The sequence below is a fragment of the Colossoma macropomum genome, unplaced genomic scaffold, assembly GCF_904425465.1.
Source record: "Colossoma macropomum unplaced genomic scaffold, Colossoma_macropomum, whole genome shotgun sequence".
Lineage (NCBI taxonomy): Eukaryota > Metazoa > Chordata > Actinopteri > Characiformes > Serrasalmidae > Colossoma > Colossoma macropomum.
This window is the reverse complement of record NW_023494785.1, coordinates 38,942,517-38,960,129: the sequence shown is the minus strand read 5'-3', so window position 1 is coordinate 38,960,129 and position 17,613 is coordinate 38,942,517. Positions and strand designations below refer to the sequence as shown.

General features: G+C 37.3%; 1 protein-coding gene across 3 annotated transcripts; it reads right to left on the bottom strand.

The window, feature by feature from the left end:
• Positions 1 to 1,896: 1,896 nt before the first annotated feature.
• hcst (hematopoietic cell signal transducer) lies at positions 1,897 to 17,150 on the bottom strand. Of its 3 annotated transcripts, XM_036593875.1 has the most exons (7): positions 17,038 to 17,150; positions 15,520 to 15,639; positions 15,362 to 15,444; positions 10,762 to 10,837; positions 6,356 to 6,379; positions 3,265 to 3,396; positions 1,897 to 3,173 (listed from the first exon to the last, which is right to left on the bottom strand). In XM_036593875.1, the coding sequence occupies exons 4-7, from the start codon at positions 10,805 to 10,807 to the stop codon at positions 3,130 to 3,132; spliced, it is 246 nt and encodes an 81-aa protein (XP_036449768.1). In that variant the 5' UTR covers positions 10,808 to 10,837; positions 15,362 to 15,444; positions 15,520 to 15,639; positions 17,038 to 17,150; the 3' UTR covers positions 1,897 to 3,129. The 3 variants fall into 3 exon arrangements, with proteins under 3 accessions (XP_036449768.1, XP_036449775.1, XP_036449782.1); XM_036593882.1 differs by lacking the exon at positions 10,762 to 10,837; XM_036593889.1 differs by lacking the exons at positions 10,762 to 10,837; positions 15,520 to 15,639; positions 17,038 to 17,150 and having other exon boundaries at positions 15,362 to 15,499.
• Between the last annotated feature and the right edge of the window lie 463 nt (positions 17,151 to 17,613).

The following is a 17,613-nucleotide window of genomic DNA, read 5'->3' as shown; positions in this document are numbered from 1 at the left end:
TGTTGTTTTTGAAATGAATAGCTTAACTGCCATTTGACTGGAAATTATATGGTCTCTGACTTTTACGAAGTACTGTGTACTGTAGACTCTCCAAAAAAAGGTAGTAAACTGTCACTGGGGTGGTCCCCTCAAGGGTACGTCTTCAGTATCTTTAGTTAGAGGACACCCCGTCTCGTCTCCAGGCTTTTTACTTTATTGTTCTGTTTTGAAACATTAGGTTACGAACAGGTACAATTATGTACATTTCCAGCAATAAAATGTACTTAAGGTACTCAGTTAGACCTTAAAACCATTGTTGTACCTTTGATGGTACACTTACATTGTTTATACCTTGATGGATGAAAAACTGACAGTGTGTTTGGATGTTCGTGGTAAAGTCTGACTTTGCTGAATCCAGAGTACGTTTACATGCTTCATATCTGCTTTATTTGCAATACAGTTTCAAGATTTTGTCTTCGATTTCACAGAAGCTTGTACTCCTCACCTTTATTTGTCATATTTAATCTTTCTCTTTCAGTTACACAGCTGAACCCACTTAAAAGTAGTTGAAGGCGGCTTTGTTTTTTGTTCCAGGGTTGCACTGCAGGTACTGATGGAACAGATTAGCCGTAAATGAAACCTAAGACCTTTTTCATCGGTCACTTATCAGGATCAGAGATAACGAGACTAATCACTGTTAGATGCTCACGTGACATTCAGGCAATGATGTGTGTGTACATAAGGAATCGCCTCAAATGGATGTACTGAAACATCGGAGAAAGATAAAGAGAAATAAAATGATTCCAGGACACAAAGTCATTCATAGGATTTTTATGGTCACCAAATAAAAAAACATACAAGATTTGCAAACAAAACGTCTCTCTCTCTCTCTCTCCCTCTCTCTACAGCAGATAACAATACAGAAAGTAATAAACACTCTTATCATGAAGTAACATCTTCTCAGTCCCATTAGCTCAGGTTCTGCATTAGAACCTCTAGATTTTTGCAGTGTTGGCATTTCAATTGACCTCTACATGCTCGTCTCACGAAAGTGTTCTTTTGCAGCATTGTTTGTGGTTGAAGCTACACAGGACATTGTCAAAAATCCCATTCGGCCTGTTGAGAAACCGTCGGAGCCACATTTCCCATTTAAAGAAGAATTTCTGCACAATTCAGTCGCTCAGATGTACAGTGCTGTGGAAAAGTATTCCCAGTATTCCTTCCCAATTTCATCCCAATTTTTCGCATATTTGTCACACCTGAATGTTTCAGATCATCGAACTACTTTTAATATTAGACAAAAATAACCCACCTAAGCACAAACCCTAGACAATGTTTTGAAGCACACAAAAAAGTCCACCTCTGAATGGCTCAAAAGAAACAAAATTAAGGCTCTGGAGTGACTAAATCCAAGTCTGATTTGAATCCCATCAAGATGCTGTGGCGAGACCTTAAACAGGCAGTTCATGCTCGAAAACCTTCCAGTGTAGCTGACACAAGACAATTCTGCAAAGAAGTGGGCCAAAACTTCTCCATATCAATGCAAAAGACTCATCACAAGTTATCGCAAACAAGTGACTACAGTTGTTACTGCCAAGGGTGGTTCAGGGGGGCAGTTACTTTTTCACATGGGTGGTGGTAAACGTTTTGAATAAATCTCTATCTTCAGTAAATGCAGTGATCACTTAAAACCTGCATTTTGTATTTACTTATGTTGTCTTTATCTTGTATTAAAATTAGATGATTTGAAACATTTAAATGCAACAAATTTGCAAAAACAGAAGAAATTGAAAAAGGGGCAAAAACTTTTACACAGCACTGTAAATAAAGTCTCAGGCATCAGGCAGTGAACTCATAACCATGTGACATGTAATAACTTTCTGTGAGGGAACTTTTAGAGACATTAAACTCTTCCGATGTCTGGTTCCTATCACCACCACTGTGAACGATTCTGGCTCGGTTTCTTTAAAACAGAGCATTTCACACCAAACCCCTGTAAATGACTTTGGTGACATCTTAACTACAGAATTCAGCAGAAATTTTGAAAAAACTGTGGAATTTCCCTTTAAAGTCTGTATAGTTCTGTTAGTTTATTAGTAAAGAAAAGAGTGTTAAGAATCAGTAAGTAAATCTATAAGTAAACATACAAGCCTTCGTACCGCACGTGACGCATTCAAAAGTATATAATACAAAAATATGAATTCAGCCAAAAGTCATATAAACAGTGTAACACGTAAAAAATAAATTCTCTATATATGATTATATGCATGAAGCGTTTTGTTGAAAAACGCATTATAGCCATTTTCATTTTTTTCCATAAAAAAGTTTATAAAGAGTTTGGGCCTTACACAACCTTAATACAACTATTATTCAAGATTTGTTTTCATTAATATCATTAAACTATATTTATATAGCCTTGGATTTATAGCACTATATAAATTAAACTTACTATTCCTGTAAATGTACAAATTTCAACACATTTTATAGAGATACAGATACTCAGTTGTATTAAAAAGTTTGAGCACCCCTTGTCGAATTACGTGTTTTGTTGAATATCTAAGGGAAAACTACAGAGAACACATCTCTGCACATGTTAATGCTCAATTACTGTTTGTTTGCTGAATTTAACATATTGGAAAAGCATAAAACGACAGCTGCATAAACATAAAACCCCAACACATTAAATTTGACCAATAATTGGAAAATGGGCAGTAAAATTAGCAAAAAATCTAAGTTTGTTCTCAGTAGAGGATGTGTTAACTTATTGTCATTTAGAAAATCAAGAGTAATTTGATCAGATGTGTTAAAGCTTTTGCATATGATTGATTTTTTTTTTGCCATTTTTTTTTTTAAATCAATCTACTTTTGGCATGGTTTCAAACTGGACCATCACTGAACCTGTTAAAACCTAATGCCTGTTCTGTCAGTGTGCGCACACAGACTCCTGATCATTGGTCAGGAAATCCAATTGTGTACGACTGTGTTCAGTCTACGTACAGCACTGTTTGTATTAGCAGGCTTGAATAGTAATGTCCATAGCGCTTAGACATCTGTCCGTTGTTTGTGAGGGCCTCGCGTGGAATCAGTGATTCAGTATAATGATATCATCAAAGTGAGAGTTACTGTCGGAGCGACATCCTCCTCGGGTCCTCATGCTTTGCAGTTCGCTCTGACATTCATGTAGACCTTATCAGCTGCGGAAGGACACACATGCATGCAAATGTCATGGTCAATTCTGGAAAAAGGAATTAGGTTAAATGGCAACCAACTTAAAAAGGCATTTACCGTTTTCCTTCTGCTGTCTACGCTTGCTTGCACAGCAATACGTGACACCGACGATGAAAATCGTGAGTGCGATGTCACCGAGAACCACGCCTGCCAAGGTAGCCGGTGCTATCCGGTAGCAGGAGCTGCTTTCTGGCAAGAGGAAAAACAATCACAATGGTTCTGTTCAATTATGGTTGTTAAGAATGTGAATCAGTGCATCAGGACGTCTTAGATTTCATTATGATTTGATTGAGTTTGATTTTGCTATTTCGGTTCAATTCAGAATTCTTTTTAAAATAGTGGACAAGTAATATAAACACTACACATTATTTGGACAAAAGTATGTGGACAACTGACCATCCCATTCAAAAACTAGGGGCAATAATACAGAAAAACAGCCCCAGCTCATTATCCCTCCTCCACCAAACTTACACGATCCAGCCAATGCTTGGCATCGCATATAGCAATCTTAGGCTTGTGTGCAGCTGCTCAGCCTTTGAAACCTATTTTATGACCTATTTTATAGATGCTTCCATTTCACAATGATAGCACTTGCAGTTGACCGAGGCACAAATTTTACAAACTGATTTGTGGCAAAGGTGTCGACTTATGACACCGCCATGTTTAATGTTAGCAAGATCTTCAGTACGCCCCATTCTATTACCAATGTCTAAGCATGGCTATTGCATGGTTTGATGTTATGCACCTGTCAGCAGTGTGTGGTTGATACACCTAAACTCAATAATTAGTAAGGGTGTCCACATACTTTTGGCCATATAGTGTATTTCTTGGATGTTACACATTGAAAAATAGCATGAGAATTTTATTTTGGCTTAAAATGGGTGCATTTCAGTATAGGGGGCCCATAATGCAATTGTAGTGCCCTTGTAAAGCCTAATCATGCCATAACTGGTGAATAACTAGCAACTAGCAATACTACCAATTTGAGTAAATCAAGCACTTTCCAGACTTTTTTTTGACTACTACTTTAAATCATAACCTTTTGCACAACATTACGAAGTGCATATTGAAGTACTAAGACAATATGGTGAGATTTCATCATCATCATCTCAGCTCATATGTAATGTTTAAAAGGTTAGATATTGACTGGGAGCGCTGTTATTAAATATACTTGTATGCTTACATAACAGCATGGTACATGTTAGCTGGGTCATTCTACAGAAACGTCCATTTTTGTGTCCCTAGCGTTTACAGTTATGTTACACTTGAAAAACATGTTAGGGTTACAATTTATTTACATTTTAAAATAAAACAAGTTATTTTAACAATTACACCTTCTTGAGCCTCAATTTAGCAATATTGGTTTGTAAATCAATTATATAGAATTCCAAACACCACAGAAGAGCTCGTCCTCACAGTCAGAGTGAGGCCATATTTTGAAGCAAAAAACATTCTACAATTTTAACTGCAATAAATATAAATGACTATTAATTAAAGGACATAAAGAAACAAATCCCAAATAAATATTATAAAATATATAATGAAAGTTGTGGTCCCCAGGAGTCGTGTCACTGGTGTTACTGCGTAACAAACAATCTCTTATTTTGAAATAAAAGTCACACTGATGACGTCACTTGACTTCCTTTTACCTATTTTCTGAGGATCTATGAAGAAAAGCACATGGTGAGTCCACTGTGTCTTTCAGTTATCAGAGAGTTTCTCATTTAGCTCATGATTTCATATGAAGCTTTTAGCTGAAGTCACTGGTGTGACCGACTTTATTCTTAGGTAATTGTGAAAAAATAGAATACAAATGGATTAAATTCCATATTTCAGTGGATATTCCATGATTGACAACATGTGTTTTGATGCTCTGTAGGAGCCATTTTGTAAAAAGCATTTTTCATTTAAACTGTCTCTGGTGTTACCTTTCTTATGTGTAACACCAATGACGATCAGTAACACCAGTGACTCCTATGAATAGATAAAGAAGTGGACATTTCTGTAGAATGACCCAGCTACAAATCTAAATCTTTACTTTAGAATTAAGAATCTTTGCATTTATTAACAGATAGTGATAATTTGCTATCGAGATATTGATAAGAATTAAAAGAAAACATGAAACTAGTGCCTTAAGACAGTCAAGTTGAATTAAACTGAGTGTTAACTCGTACCAAGGCCATCGGCAACAAAACACTGGAACTGTGCTTTTTCCATTGGCCATCAGTCCAGTACCGAAGGGTCTAGTTTTATAGTTTTCCATACTTTATGAAGAACAGGACCTAAGCATACTGGAGGGGGCTTTGCTTTGTGTTTGCTACACTTGCAGTTGTAACCAATAACAATTTAGCAAATTCTTTATTCTTCCAGTAAGGATAAAGTCACCAAGCACTATTAAATGACCAATAAGTAGGTCAGAATGGTAGACTGATGTGTTGATTGCAATTATTGCCTTGTAAAGAGTTCCATAAAGTGGCATAAGCTAGTTAGGAAACGAATAATAACGCTATGAGCATTTATGCTAGGCCCCATGAATATGACCTCTACACATGATTTTGTGCACTATTGGTGCAGTATGTGATTTCATGGAAGTACAACCTTGTAGCCAACAAGTTCTGCTACTAGCAAGCAAAGTAGCTAATCAGCCAGATTAGATGTTTTGTACAATTACAGTGGTATAAATGGCCAAAAACATTACATTGTCAATTGTGGTGAGTCTGATGGTTCTGTAAAGCAGGTGAAAACTGAACAGAACTACACATGAATGTTCTGCTGGTTCGCATTTGGCTAAGTTCATGTTTCTGAATTTAAAGTATTCATTTTAAAATACGGGGTCAGTTCGCCTATTTAGGGCTAATCTGTGATTTACTGTTGAAGACATCCTAAGAATGTAAAGAAAATTAACTTATTTCAAATAAACCCAATGCCTGGGTAAGGGTTATGTATGAAAATGATGTAAGATACACAAATAAAACTGCTCAAATAAAAATTCATCACCATGGCTTAACAAGGTAGAAATGGGCAGATAATTCATTGCCAACTACGGGCTTGTCAAAGCTTAATAAGAGCATTAAAGAACAGTACAATGGGCCCCCATACCCCAAAATCTTCTTGATTTTGTTGGTGTCTAGTAACTGCATGGACCTACCTGTTTCTTCTGCACTGGTCATGGCTTATGATGGAAAATGAGAGAAGATAAGGGAAAAAGAGGGAACAATGAGATTCAGTCTCAATACTCAAGACAACAAAACTGACCATCAGAACCCCCCAAACCTATTGTAAATGTATCTGTAGTAGCACTGATATAAATGTCAATATACAGTTATATGGAAAATTTGGGCAGCCCTGGCTGGTTGATTTGCGAAGATGAAAACAACACAATGTTTGCATCATTTTCCTGCAAATGTTAATGCACAGTTATTGATATTTGATATTGCATCATATCACACCCACACTTCCTTGCACAACACTTCTAGTTCTGTGATATCCTTGTGCTGTCTTGCATACACAGCATCTGACAACAGATTTTATATGATGTTCAAGTTATGAGACTGTGAGACATTTCAAAAGCTTAGGTGTTTCTAGAAGTAGTGCTTGGTGGATTTTGAGGTATGTTTTGGATCATTGTCTCTTGTAGAAGCCAGCCTCGTTTCAGCTTCAGTTTCTTCACTGTGTCACATCTGCTTGCAGAATTTGCTAATAGTCAGTGGAATCTATTCTTCCATCTACCTGTGCTACTGGCTGCCACACCACCCTAAAGCATTACAGGTCAACCTTTATGCTTAACAGTCAGCAAGGCATTCTTTTCATCAAATGCGGCTCCTTTTTACTCCAAACATGGTGATTGTGACCAGAGTGGTCCATTTTTTTACTTTTAACATTCTCACATTCTCAACAACATTAATTTCCAAAATACCTCTGGCTTATTTAGATATTTGATTATTGTGATGAGATTGCAAGTAAGGTTTTCTTCTGATGACTCTTTCATGTTAGCAGTGTTACATAGTGGAACAGTGCAGCACCACTCCAGTTTCAGCTAAACCTTCCTCCTTATCCTTTGCTGTCATATGGGGGTTTTGCTTTGCCTTTTTGGCCAGCATACAAGCAATTCTATCTAAGATATCTTACCTTGACCTCCACAATTACCCTTACCTGCAATTTCTTAATGACATTTCAGGCAGTGGAAATCACAAGCTTTTTGATGTCTTTTTATAGCCTTTCAGTGCATTGTAGGGATCAATTAGCTTCAGATCTTCAGAAAGGTGCTTAGAGAAGCCCATTGTTATTGAATGTTAGCACAAGGTTTGAAGATTCAGAGAATTCATTATGCTCTGTTATCAGCTGACAGTTCCTTATGACAATTCTTGACCTGCCTTACCATTCCGAACCAGTCAATTAAGGCCTAACCAGTTAATTAAGTTTGAGACCTTACGATTAGAATCATGTCCCAACTTTTGCATATGATTACTTTTTCTTTTTTTATATTTTGAAGTCCATTTATTTTTTAATCAAATACAAAGTAACTGTGCATTAACATTTGCTGATTTAAAAAACAAACAAACATGTAACTGTATTGATATGTATTGTCAATGGTAGTTACTTTTTTATAGTACAATCTAGTGACCAACTGTAATGCTGCTGCCCAATTGCTTACATCATGAACAATAAAAAAGTGCTATGTAAACACAATTTTTTCCCTTGAAAAGGGTCCCTTGTTGGCTGGGTGGAGCAAAAAAATGTATATATGCTCGTATCCAATTGGTGCAACCATAAGAGTTGGCCCCATTGTCAAATCACTACTGTCAGAAGTGCTTATACTGTGCTTGAATACTCAAAATAAATAACATGAGGCAAACATTTTTAAATGATACAGGCTTTGAGGAGGCTATGACAGATATATTCATGTGGAAAATTGCAATTTTGCAGTGCTGGTAACTTAGATCCAGGATTCCCTGATATTACTACCTATGCACTTATTCAAAAGAGTATTACATTACAGGAGCACTTCAGAGACTATCAGCATAATCTCTATCTGGTGCATCTGTATTTTGCTGTTGGTTACCATGGTTGATCATTTCAATACATTACCCAGTATTTAGAAAATAACAGGAAACCTGTTGACTCAAAACACACTTATAATAAAAGCCAAAGGGTGGTTGCTGATTTCTTTGAATAAACATATGTGTGAAATATGGGATTCTATACAAAGCACATTTGAAACTACAATGAGAAAACGGTTCACCAAAGCTGTTCTTATGAAGTCTTATTTTTAAACAATGGGGAAACACAGTCAAAAAGTAGTTCTGGTTCTTTTTGCTTTCCTTAAGTTTTTGTGATGTCCATGCATGTTGTGGAAACCCCCACCTACACCACTACACCGGTAACATATCACCACAAATTCTTCCCTCTGGTAAACTAGTCTAATGTCTAAAAGAAAAAAAACTAAGCACAAGTTCAGCTTCATTCACAAATACATTTGACCAATGAAATTATTAGTGTTCCACAAAACTGTTTTTTACTGACAGAATTTAGCAGCAGCTTTGATTCAAGTCAACAGTGTTTCTGTTCTTTTCTCCCTAATGACGCTTCTGCTTTTGAGTCAGTAGAGTTTCTGTTCTTGTCTATCTAGACAGGCATCTGCTTTGAGTCAATAGAGTTTCTGTCCTATTCTGTCCACAGAAAAACGCCTCAATATTACCATTTGCGGTAATCGACTGATGTATTATTCTTTGTAAAACATTCACTGCGCTTGAGTTAATGTTCTGCTTGACCATCAACCAGAACAACGTACTGGATGAAATAGGAATTAGATGGATTGACGGCTAAGAGTCATGACCATTGTAATGTCCTCATTTTACTGAATCTCTAATAAAGATTTCGAAAGAGATTTTCCACCGTGCATGGGGTAACTGAAATGTTTGTTTTTGCTTCAGCTCTCTTTAGCCCAATTTTTCTGTTTCAGGAAATCCACCTTCTAACCGTGCTGGTTTCTCTTATATGCTTAAATAGGTCAGAGATCTGTCTAAGGACAAGTGGCAATAAGCAACGCAAGTGTTGTCTGAAAAAAGTGTTCACTTTATTTTTTAAATTATTTTTTCTTGAGGTCAGTTTATGATATTTGTGTGGTTTTATGTAGCAAAAGCAGCCATAATTAATTTTTACATGGCCATTTTCCACCTTCTGTCTTTGCCTTTTCATGTAAATGATCTCTGTTTTGATAGGCTGCCCTGTATTGTGCTTCATTCCAAAAGCACTGCACACTCTTTATAACTTTAACGAATGGACAGGGATAACTGCTGTCCGCTGAACAGGCGGATGTGAAAATGCTTTGGTTTTCGTCACATCGCAATAACAAGGAATACAAAATGGGCTGCTTTTAGAGCTCAGTGTTCATATATGGACTGTATAGACTGGGGAGTGAACAGTATGTGTACAATACGTATACAATTTCAAAGAAAACTCGTTGTTTAGCTGCTTCACCCACAGGCGTCGAGCTTCTGTCTTTGATTTTCTAGAGATGCAGCACTGGTCTGGCTTGCCCAGTTTCCCAAGAGAGTGAGGGAAAGAATGAATTGTCACTCATTTCTCATTGGGCAGAAGACGGGAAGCGCTCGTGACAGTCCGTCAGTCCATCGCAGGGTGGACACACAGATTAGCACACACATTCACACCTAGAGGCAATTTAGAATTGCCCCCACAGAGGAAACCCATGGATACATGAGGAGAACATGCAAACTCCACACAGGACCCTCGAACCCAGGCTCGTCTATGCTGTAAGGCGACGCCGCTACCCTCTGCACCACTGTGCACCTCATTATGGAAGCAATGCTGGTGAAGCCAGCCAACAGGGGACCCCCAGAATACCAGGGGGTATTTTACTGACTACATCACGCTCTTTTATTTAAAAGGTGAGAAGGTTTTTCCACATGAGCCTTTTAACTTTTAATAGGGGAATTCCGATGGGGACATTCACACTTTCAAAATACATATAGTTATATGTTAAAGTTACATGTTAAAATACGTTTTGTTGACTTTCTAAGTGAAAATAAGTCAACATTCTCTACAGGGAACACATTCGTTTTTAGGTTGAGTTTAACATATTGGGAAAAATACAACATAAAATATAAAATGTGCCATAAACATTTGCACAGGCCACATTTTATGCTTTTTTCTTCCCAGTACATTAAAATCATACAGAAACTGAACTTGTGTATCAGCATGTGCTGAAGTGCGATCTCTGTAGAGAAGGTGTTAACCTATCTACACTTTAAAAAACAACAAAACGTGTCATTTGACCAGAGGCACCCCAACTTTTGCACACAACCGTGCATAAGTTTGCTCAAACACTTCACTTCAGCCTTTCCACTCATGACACTCATGACACTCATGACACTCATGAAACGGAATCATTTACTTTGCTGCTTCAAGAGCAGAAAACAAGAATGAACAGGAAATCAACAAACCCACCAAACATAGCTGCGGTGGTCTTGCTTAGTACAAGAGTGTAGGGAAAGAATGAAGTGTGAAAGAGAGAGTGAAAAAAAACACACTTACCTATGAGAGGAAGGAAAAGAAGCATCAGCAGAATGTTATCTGCCATTTCCGTGCAAGCTGTTGAGCCTTTGTTTACCTAAGAAACCAGATGGGAGCCAGTCTCACTGTCTAGCTTAAAGAACCAATGTCTCAGAGTCCAAAAACAAGGCTTTATTCCAGAGAAACCTCTAAAAAACATCACTGTACACACATAAAAAAGATGGTTCCTCAAGGATTCTTTGGTAAAGGCAATGGTTCTATTTAGAACCATGAATTATATGTAGAATCATTTCATGTTTAAATGCTTTCTTTCTATTGTTACGATGTCAAGCTTGTAACAATAGAAGAACTTTTTGGTGCTATATAGAACCATTTCCAAAAAAGAGAACCATGGAAAGAAGCTTTTAAGCACAGAATGGTTCTATATAGACCTCAGGGCTCTAAAGAACCCTTGAAGAACCTTTTTTACATGTGTAGGCCTTCTGGAAGTCCTGGCCACGTCAATGACTGTGAATACGAACAGCAGCAGCCTAATCAGTGGGTTGTTAGAAATGGAAAACAGTGGTGGCGGCTCTATACCAGAGCTCACTACTGAAAGTCACTGTGAAACTGCTACAAGATAAAATATCGCTTCTAGGAACAAACAAAATCTCTTATCTCCATTTTTATCATTTTTCAGTTTTTGACACGATTTGAAAATGACTATTCTCCTTTACACTGTGTGAAAACTTCATGAAGAATGGACCAAGACAAATGGAACAAAATGACTGGGAAAAAAGTCTGGTTCCATTGAATTACATTAAAAGGAAAGTATGTTTTTTCCTTCTCCTGTAAAGTTACCATTTTTGAGAGGTTTTGATCCGACAGCAGCAATATATACTAATATGTCCGTCACAAGCTTCAAGTAAAACATGGAATGTCTTTTAGAGGCTCCAAATGTCTGTTTAATCTAGAACTACCTTTTTCAAATTTACTGTTCCACCTCAAATGGTGAAGCAGTTGCAAAGCAGTGCCTCAAAGCGCCAGAATGTAACTGCACCCTTAAGGTGGAATAGGAAATTTGAATAAGAAGCTAACTTAAGCATGGAAAGTGTCGAAGCAAATCGCCATTAGCTTTGTGCTAAAAACTACCAGTATAGGGACGCTAACAAAGTTCAAGTGTTTTTTTTTTTATATTTATGGCCCAAACTGAAGGATTAGCTACAATAGTCACGGTTTTCGCAATATTACCACTTGCAATACTAGTAACTCAGAAGGTTGCGATATGCAAATGAGCCCTCTACCCAATAACAGTCTTTGATATTGTGTGAACATCTTGATCAATCACAGTTTCAGATGTGTTTCTGTGGGTTTTCTGATGAATCGATATGTTCATGAAGACCAAAAACGTGAGAATGGTGGTGGTTTTCGATCCCAATGGGCCTCATTCCCCAATATCTTATAAACAAATCCCTGCTGTCGGAAGAAAACCTCGTACCTCTGTCTTTGTCGTAATTTTAGCACTATAAAGTTTGGTCAGTAGGGCCACCAGAGCACTGACTACTCAATCTCGAACTCCACCAAAAAGCATAGCCGTTGACTCACAAGCTAAAATGCTGTTGTTTTATTGGCTACCAACCAAAACATCTGCTTGAATTAGGTGCTTAATGTGAATGATATGTAAATGAGGTACTGGTTAGCTCATCCTGAAGCTGCTCAAATCTCTGCTCGTTTTCATGTTGTTTCACGACCAATAAAAAGTCAAATTTGCACTGAAACTGAAAAACTGCATCTGACAGAAATCAGAAATGACAGAAATCATCACACCTTCATCTAAATGTTTCTCTAGAATGAAGCATTTCACACTGAACCACTTTGAAAAACTTTGTTTGCATCTTTATCATTTAAATATGCACATATTTTTTGAAAAATCAGTGGACTTTCTCTTTAAAAGTGGAACCTGCCCTTATCTGGGCCACACTGGACCGCACAGTTACTATGCAACAAAATGTTATATGTGTATCTTGGTCACAATACTAGTGTTGTATCTATTTCGTGTCTGCAAATGAAGCGAAGATACAGTTGCTTGATAAATTCCTGCAGGTGAAAACCCCTTAACACTCACTCTGATTGTTTGGGTTCTACTATTAAGATGTCAAATTGTGACATTTTCTATCTTCAAGTGGGCGAAACTGGAATGTTTTCACAGCAAAATAAGATAAGTTTAAAAAGATAAAGACTGTTTGATCTACATCATACTCTTGTTTCTTGTTTGTAGTGTTTTTTGTTTGGGTCAGTACAGTTTACTGCATGGTCCAAACTATCAGATGAGCCAGAAGGCTACGGGTTCTTCTCATCTTCCCACCTGCTAAAACGGACACAAAGCTAATAAAGAATCACCTCGGACGCCACCTGCCATGTCCAAACTAGCATCTAAACAGCAATTTAACAATTACACCTTCTTGAGCCTCAATTTAACAATATTGTTTTTTAAATCAATTATATAGAATTCCAAGCACCACAGAAGAGCTCGTCCTCACAGTCATGTGTAAAGGGTGAGGCCATATTTTGAAGTAAAAAAAAATGTTTTTCTGCAATTTTAATTGCAATAATCCATACATGACTATGAAAGAACATAAAGAAAACAAATACATTTTATAAAATATATAATGAAAGTTGTTGTCCCCAGGAGTCGTGTCTCTGGTGTTATTGCGTAACAAAAAATCTCTGAAGATCTATGAAGAAAAGCTCATGGTGAGTCCACTGTGTCTTTTCAGTTATCAGAGATTTTCTCATTTAGCTCATGATTTCATAAGAAGCTTTCAGCTGAAGTCACTGGTGTGACCGACTTTATTCTTAGGTAACTGTGAAAAAATAGAATACAAATGGATTAAATTCCATATTTTAGTGGATATCCCCTGATTGACAACATGCGGCTTGATGCTCTGTAGCAGCCATTTAGTAAAATGCATTGTTCATTAAAAATGTCTCTGGTGTTACCTTTCTTATGTGTAACACCAATGACGATCAGTATCACCAGTGACTCCTATGGACAGATAAAAAGTGGACGTTTCTGTAGAACGACCCATGGTTTTTCCTCCCAATATGTTAAACTAACATAAACAGACTTTGTGCGCCAAAATTTGCAGAAAAAAATGTCACATTTAAGTCGGTTCCCTGTGGAGGATGTGTTACTTACTTATTTTCACTTAGAACAGGGGTGTCCAATCTTATGTGCAGGTAAGCATTCCAACAAAGCAGGAGCTCACATTATCAACACAGAGGCTTCTGTGAGAAGCAGAATCAAGTGTGGCACCGCTTGTTTGGAATGAAACCCTGCAGCCACACCAGCCTTTAGTGGATAAGGATTGATACCCTTGACTATCAACAAAGCATGAAATCTGATCAGTGATCAAGCTTTTCCATGTGACTTGTACATACATACATGCGTTCTCCCATAATATGTTATATTCCCTGCAGGCCTTTATTCTGTATATCCTCTGTTATAAGAAGCACTATGACAAAAACTCACAGGATAGAAAATGGTACGGTTTTCAGCCATGTTGGTCTATATCTTTAATACCGCTGATGCTTGTCCATTTATTCTTCACACAGATTCCTTTAAAGTACCTCACACGCCTAGAACTACTGTACCCATCAGAATAAAAGAGAATTCAGCACTGGTTACTGCAGACATTGCCCCAAAACAGTGATGATCAAGCTTAGTTGAAAGTTTCAGGGAACAGTCTCTTCAGAGAAAGAGGAAGAAACACTGAGCAGAACTAAGAAGTGGAATGAGGAATTTTGGAGATGTAAACAAAGTGAATCAGGGTGGTTTGATGTGAAATGGCTCCCTGCATAGAAACTGACCGAGATTCTTTACTGTGGTGGTGAGAGGAACCAGTGGTTTGCGATGTCTGCAACATAGGGCTTGCGATGTCTACAACACGGTGGTTGTGATGTCTGCAAGACAAACGTGGCCATTTTATTTATTATCCAAAACCACAAGTGAACCTACATATTTCATCTGAGTTCATTGCTGATGACGGTAAAATAACGGTGACGGATTTCTTCGGGGGCTATTTTACCTGACAACACCCTGCATGTACCTCTCCACCTTTAAAAATCTGGTTTAAACAATGTCTCAGACATCAGGCACCGTATTAGTAACCATTTTCTGTAATGAACAGCTGAAAGCATGGTAGCTTTTTAGACGTCTGGTTCCTATCACCACCACTGTGAACCCATTCTGACTGTGTACGTAGCTTTTCACACTGAACCGCTCTGAAAGACTTTGTTTACATCTTAACCATTGAAATATGACTTGTATGACTTTCTCTTTAAAAGTGGAACCTGTCCTCGTCTGGGCTACACTGGACAGCACAGTTACTATTCAAGCAGGACAAACATATAGAAGAAACATCAAGCCAATGATAAATGTTTGAAATCAGTCAGAAATAATCAACATCACTACATATATATAAATGTGCATATGAACAGAAAGTTTGTAACAATTACTACTAACTTGCTAAATGGGTGCCGGCCTCCTCTGGTGGACACCGGTCAGTGGAATTATGATACAAGTAGTGCTATTAATTAGTAACAAGGGATCTAGTGAGTGTAATGATAGCAAGTTGCCTACCTTAACCTCGTCTGATGAACAGTCCACTTTTCACTGCAGTCCAGGCTCACCGAGAGAGGCAAAGACAGGCTCCCAAGTCTGAGCTGTTTACACGTGCAAAAGAATAAGCACCCACACACTCGCTTTAGAGTGTAACAATGTGAAATGCTGCCGCTTACCTCAAAGAAGAATCTCTGTTTGCTCGCTGTGTGGTTAGCAAGATGAGAAAATGAGTGTTTTTTTTCCGTTTTCCACAGAACACCACAAAACCTCGTTTTTTATCAGTTAAGTGGGTGGTCCTATTGTGTGGAACAAAGCTCATGTCAAAGAACACAAAGGAACCACTTCCTAACACTTAAAGCATCTTTAAAAACACAATCTGGGTTGCCAGACAATATAAAAAAAGAGCCAAAAGTCAACCGCAATACTATGTACACATTCAGTACTAAACAATACAGCATTTTAACCAGTGTTAAATCACTTACATACGGCTGAGTATGTTAAAGAGGAATTCCACCTATTTTTCTAAATTTCTCATCAGTCATTCAGAGCGGTTTGATGTAAAACGGTTCATTTTGAAACTTACAGACTCAGATCTCTTTTCAGTGGAACTCAGAGCCATTTGTAGCCATTTTACTTATATATCCAAAACCACCAGTGAACATACACATGCCTTCGGAGTTTTTAGATGTATTTGTTGAGGTAAAATAATCATAAATCTGGGATAATAGGTTTTTTTCTCGAGGACTAATTTGCCTTACAACACCCTGCATCCTCCACGAGTAGATTGAAATAGATTTTAAGCCAAAACTTTATCACAAAACGATCATAAAACAATGTGTCAGACATCAGGCAGCTTATATAGAACAACTTCAGATTTAGAGGCATTACACAACTTCAGACGTCTGGTTTCTATCACCACCACTGCACAACAGTTCTGACTCAGTGAGTTTCTCTAGAATGGAGCATTTCACACCAAACCACTGCAAATGACTTTGTTTACATCTTAACTATTTAACTGTGTAGTATTTTTGAAAAATCAGTGGAGCTTTCTTTTAACTGCTCCTTGAAAAAATTTAGAGGACCATTAAAGCGTTTAAATGTTCCATTGACTTACATTGAAAGTATGTTTTTTCCTTCTCCTGTAAAGTTACCATTTTGGAGATACAAGGTTCATATATATATATATATATATATATATATATATATATATATATATACATATTTTTGATGTTAATTTCAATGATCCTATCTCCTTAGAATTTAAACAGGCACTTCATGCTGTGCAGTTTCCATATGTGGACACTGTGGACTGCAGTAAAACTTGAACTATCTTAACATTACATCAAACCCTTTTATTTCAAAAAAGGAAAAAAAATCATTAAATCGGCCTTTTGTGTTGGATTAAAACACTTGACATCATTTTCAGACTCCCTGTCAAACATTATCTGAAAAAAGCCTGACAAACAAACTACCATGATTTCAGTCAAATAATAGTGTTTAAATTTGATTTGTATGCATATCTTTTGCTTTTGATGCACACGTTCACTAACGTTTCCAGAGCGTGAACAGTTTTTATTTAAATGTGTTGTATTCATGACCCGTGACCTCATGCAAGCAGAAAGGCAAATACATAATATTGCAAGCAACAAAAGAAGCCTAAATATTTCTAATACACATTTTAAAAACTTGCTTACCTTTATAGGCTACAGTCAGGAACTGTTGTGATTTCCATCCATTTCAGAACTATGTACTGTAATCCCAAGTGAACTGGGTAACACATACTTTCTCTTGCCTTTGAGACTGTGAATGATCCCAGTGGGTGTGGCAATGGCCTCCTCTCAACAGGAGTGAAGAAAATGTTTGTCAGTTAGGGTTTTGATAACTGATTGGATGCGGGGAGAAGTTAGACTTATTCAAATTTCATTTGCTTTATTAAACAAAGCATTTTTGGTTTTTAAAATCCTACAAAATCAGGCCAAACCAGGTCATATTTTGGCTTTCTGACTCACGCTCAAAGCCTCCACACGGTTAATCTTCAGTTTCATACCTCTAATAATGGGACATGGTCCTTCAGCAAAGGAAATGGTTCTAAACACAGCCAGATCATACGTACATGGCTATTTGCATGGTAACATAGTTCTTACAGAACCATATAAATCACATTCCCCATCTGAATCTAAAGAATTTCACCATACAAATAACAATTTAAGAAGGAATTGTTTCTATACAGAACTCATGGTTGTAAATAGAACCATCCCCTTTACTAAAGA

What these genes read in the sequence shown, in the direction of transcription:
- hcst (XM_036593875.1), bottom strand. Translation starts at nt 10,807, where the DNA reads ATGGCAGATAACATTCTGCTGATGCTTCTTTTCCTTCCTCTCATAG. An exon ending in TCTTTTCCTTCCTCTCATAG is followed by an intron (nt 6,380 to 10,761) that starts GTAAGTGTGTTT and finishes TTCCATCATAAG; the next exon opens with CCATGACCAGTGCAGAAGAA. An exon ending in TAGACAGCAGAAGGAAAACG is followed by an intron (nt 3,174 to 3,264) that starts GTAAATGCCTTT and finishes GTCCTTCCGCAG; the next exon opens with CTGATAAGGTCTACATGAAT.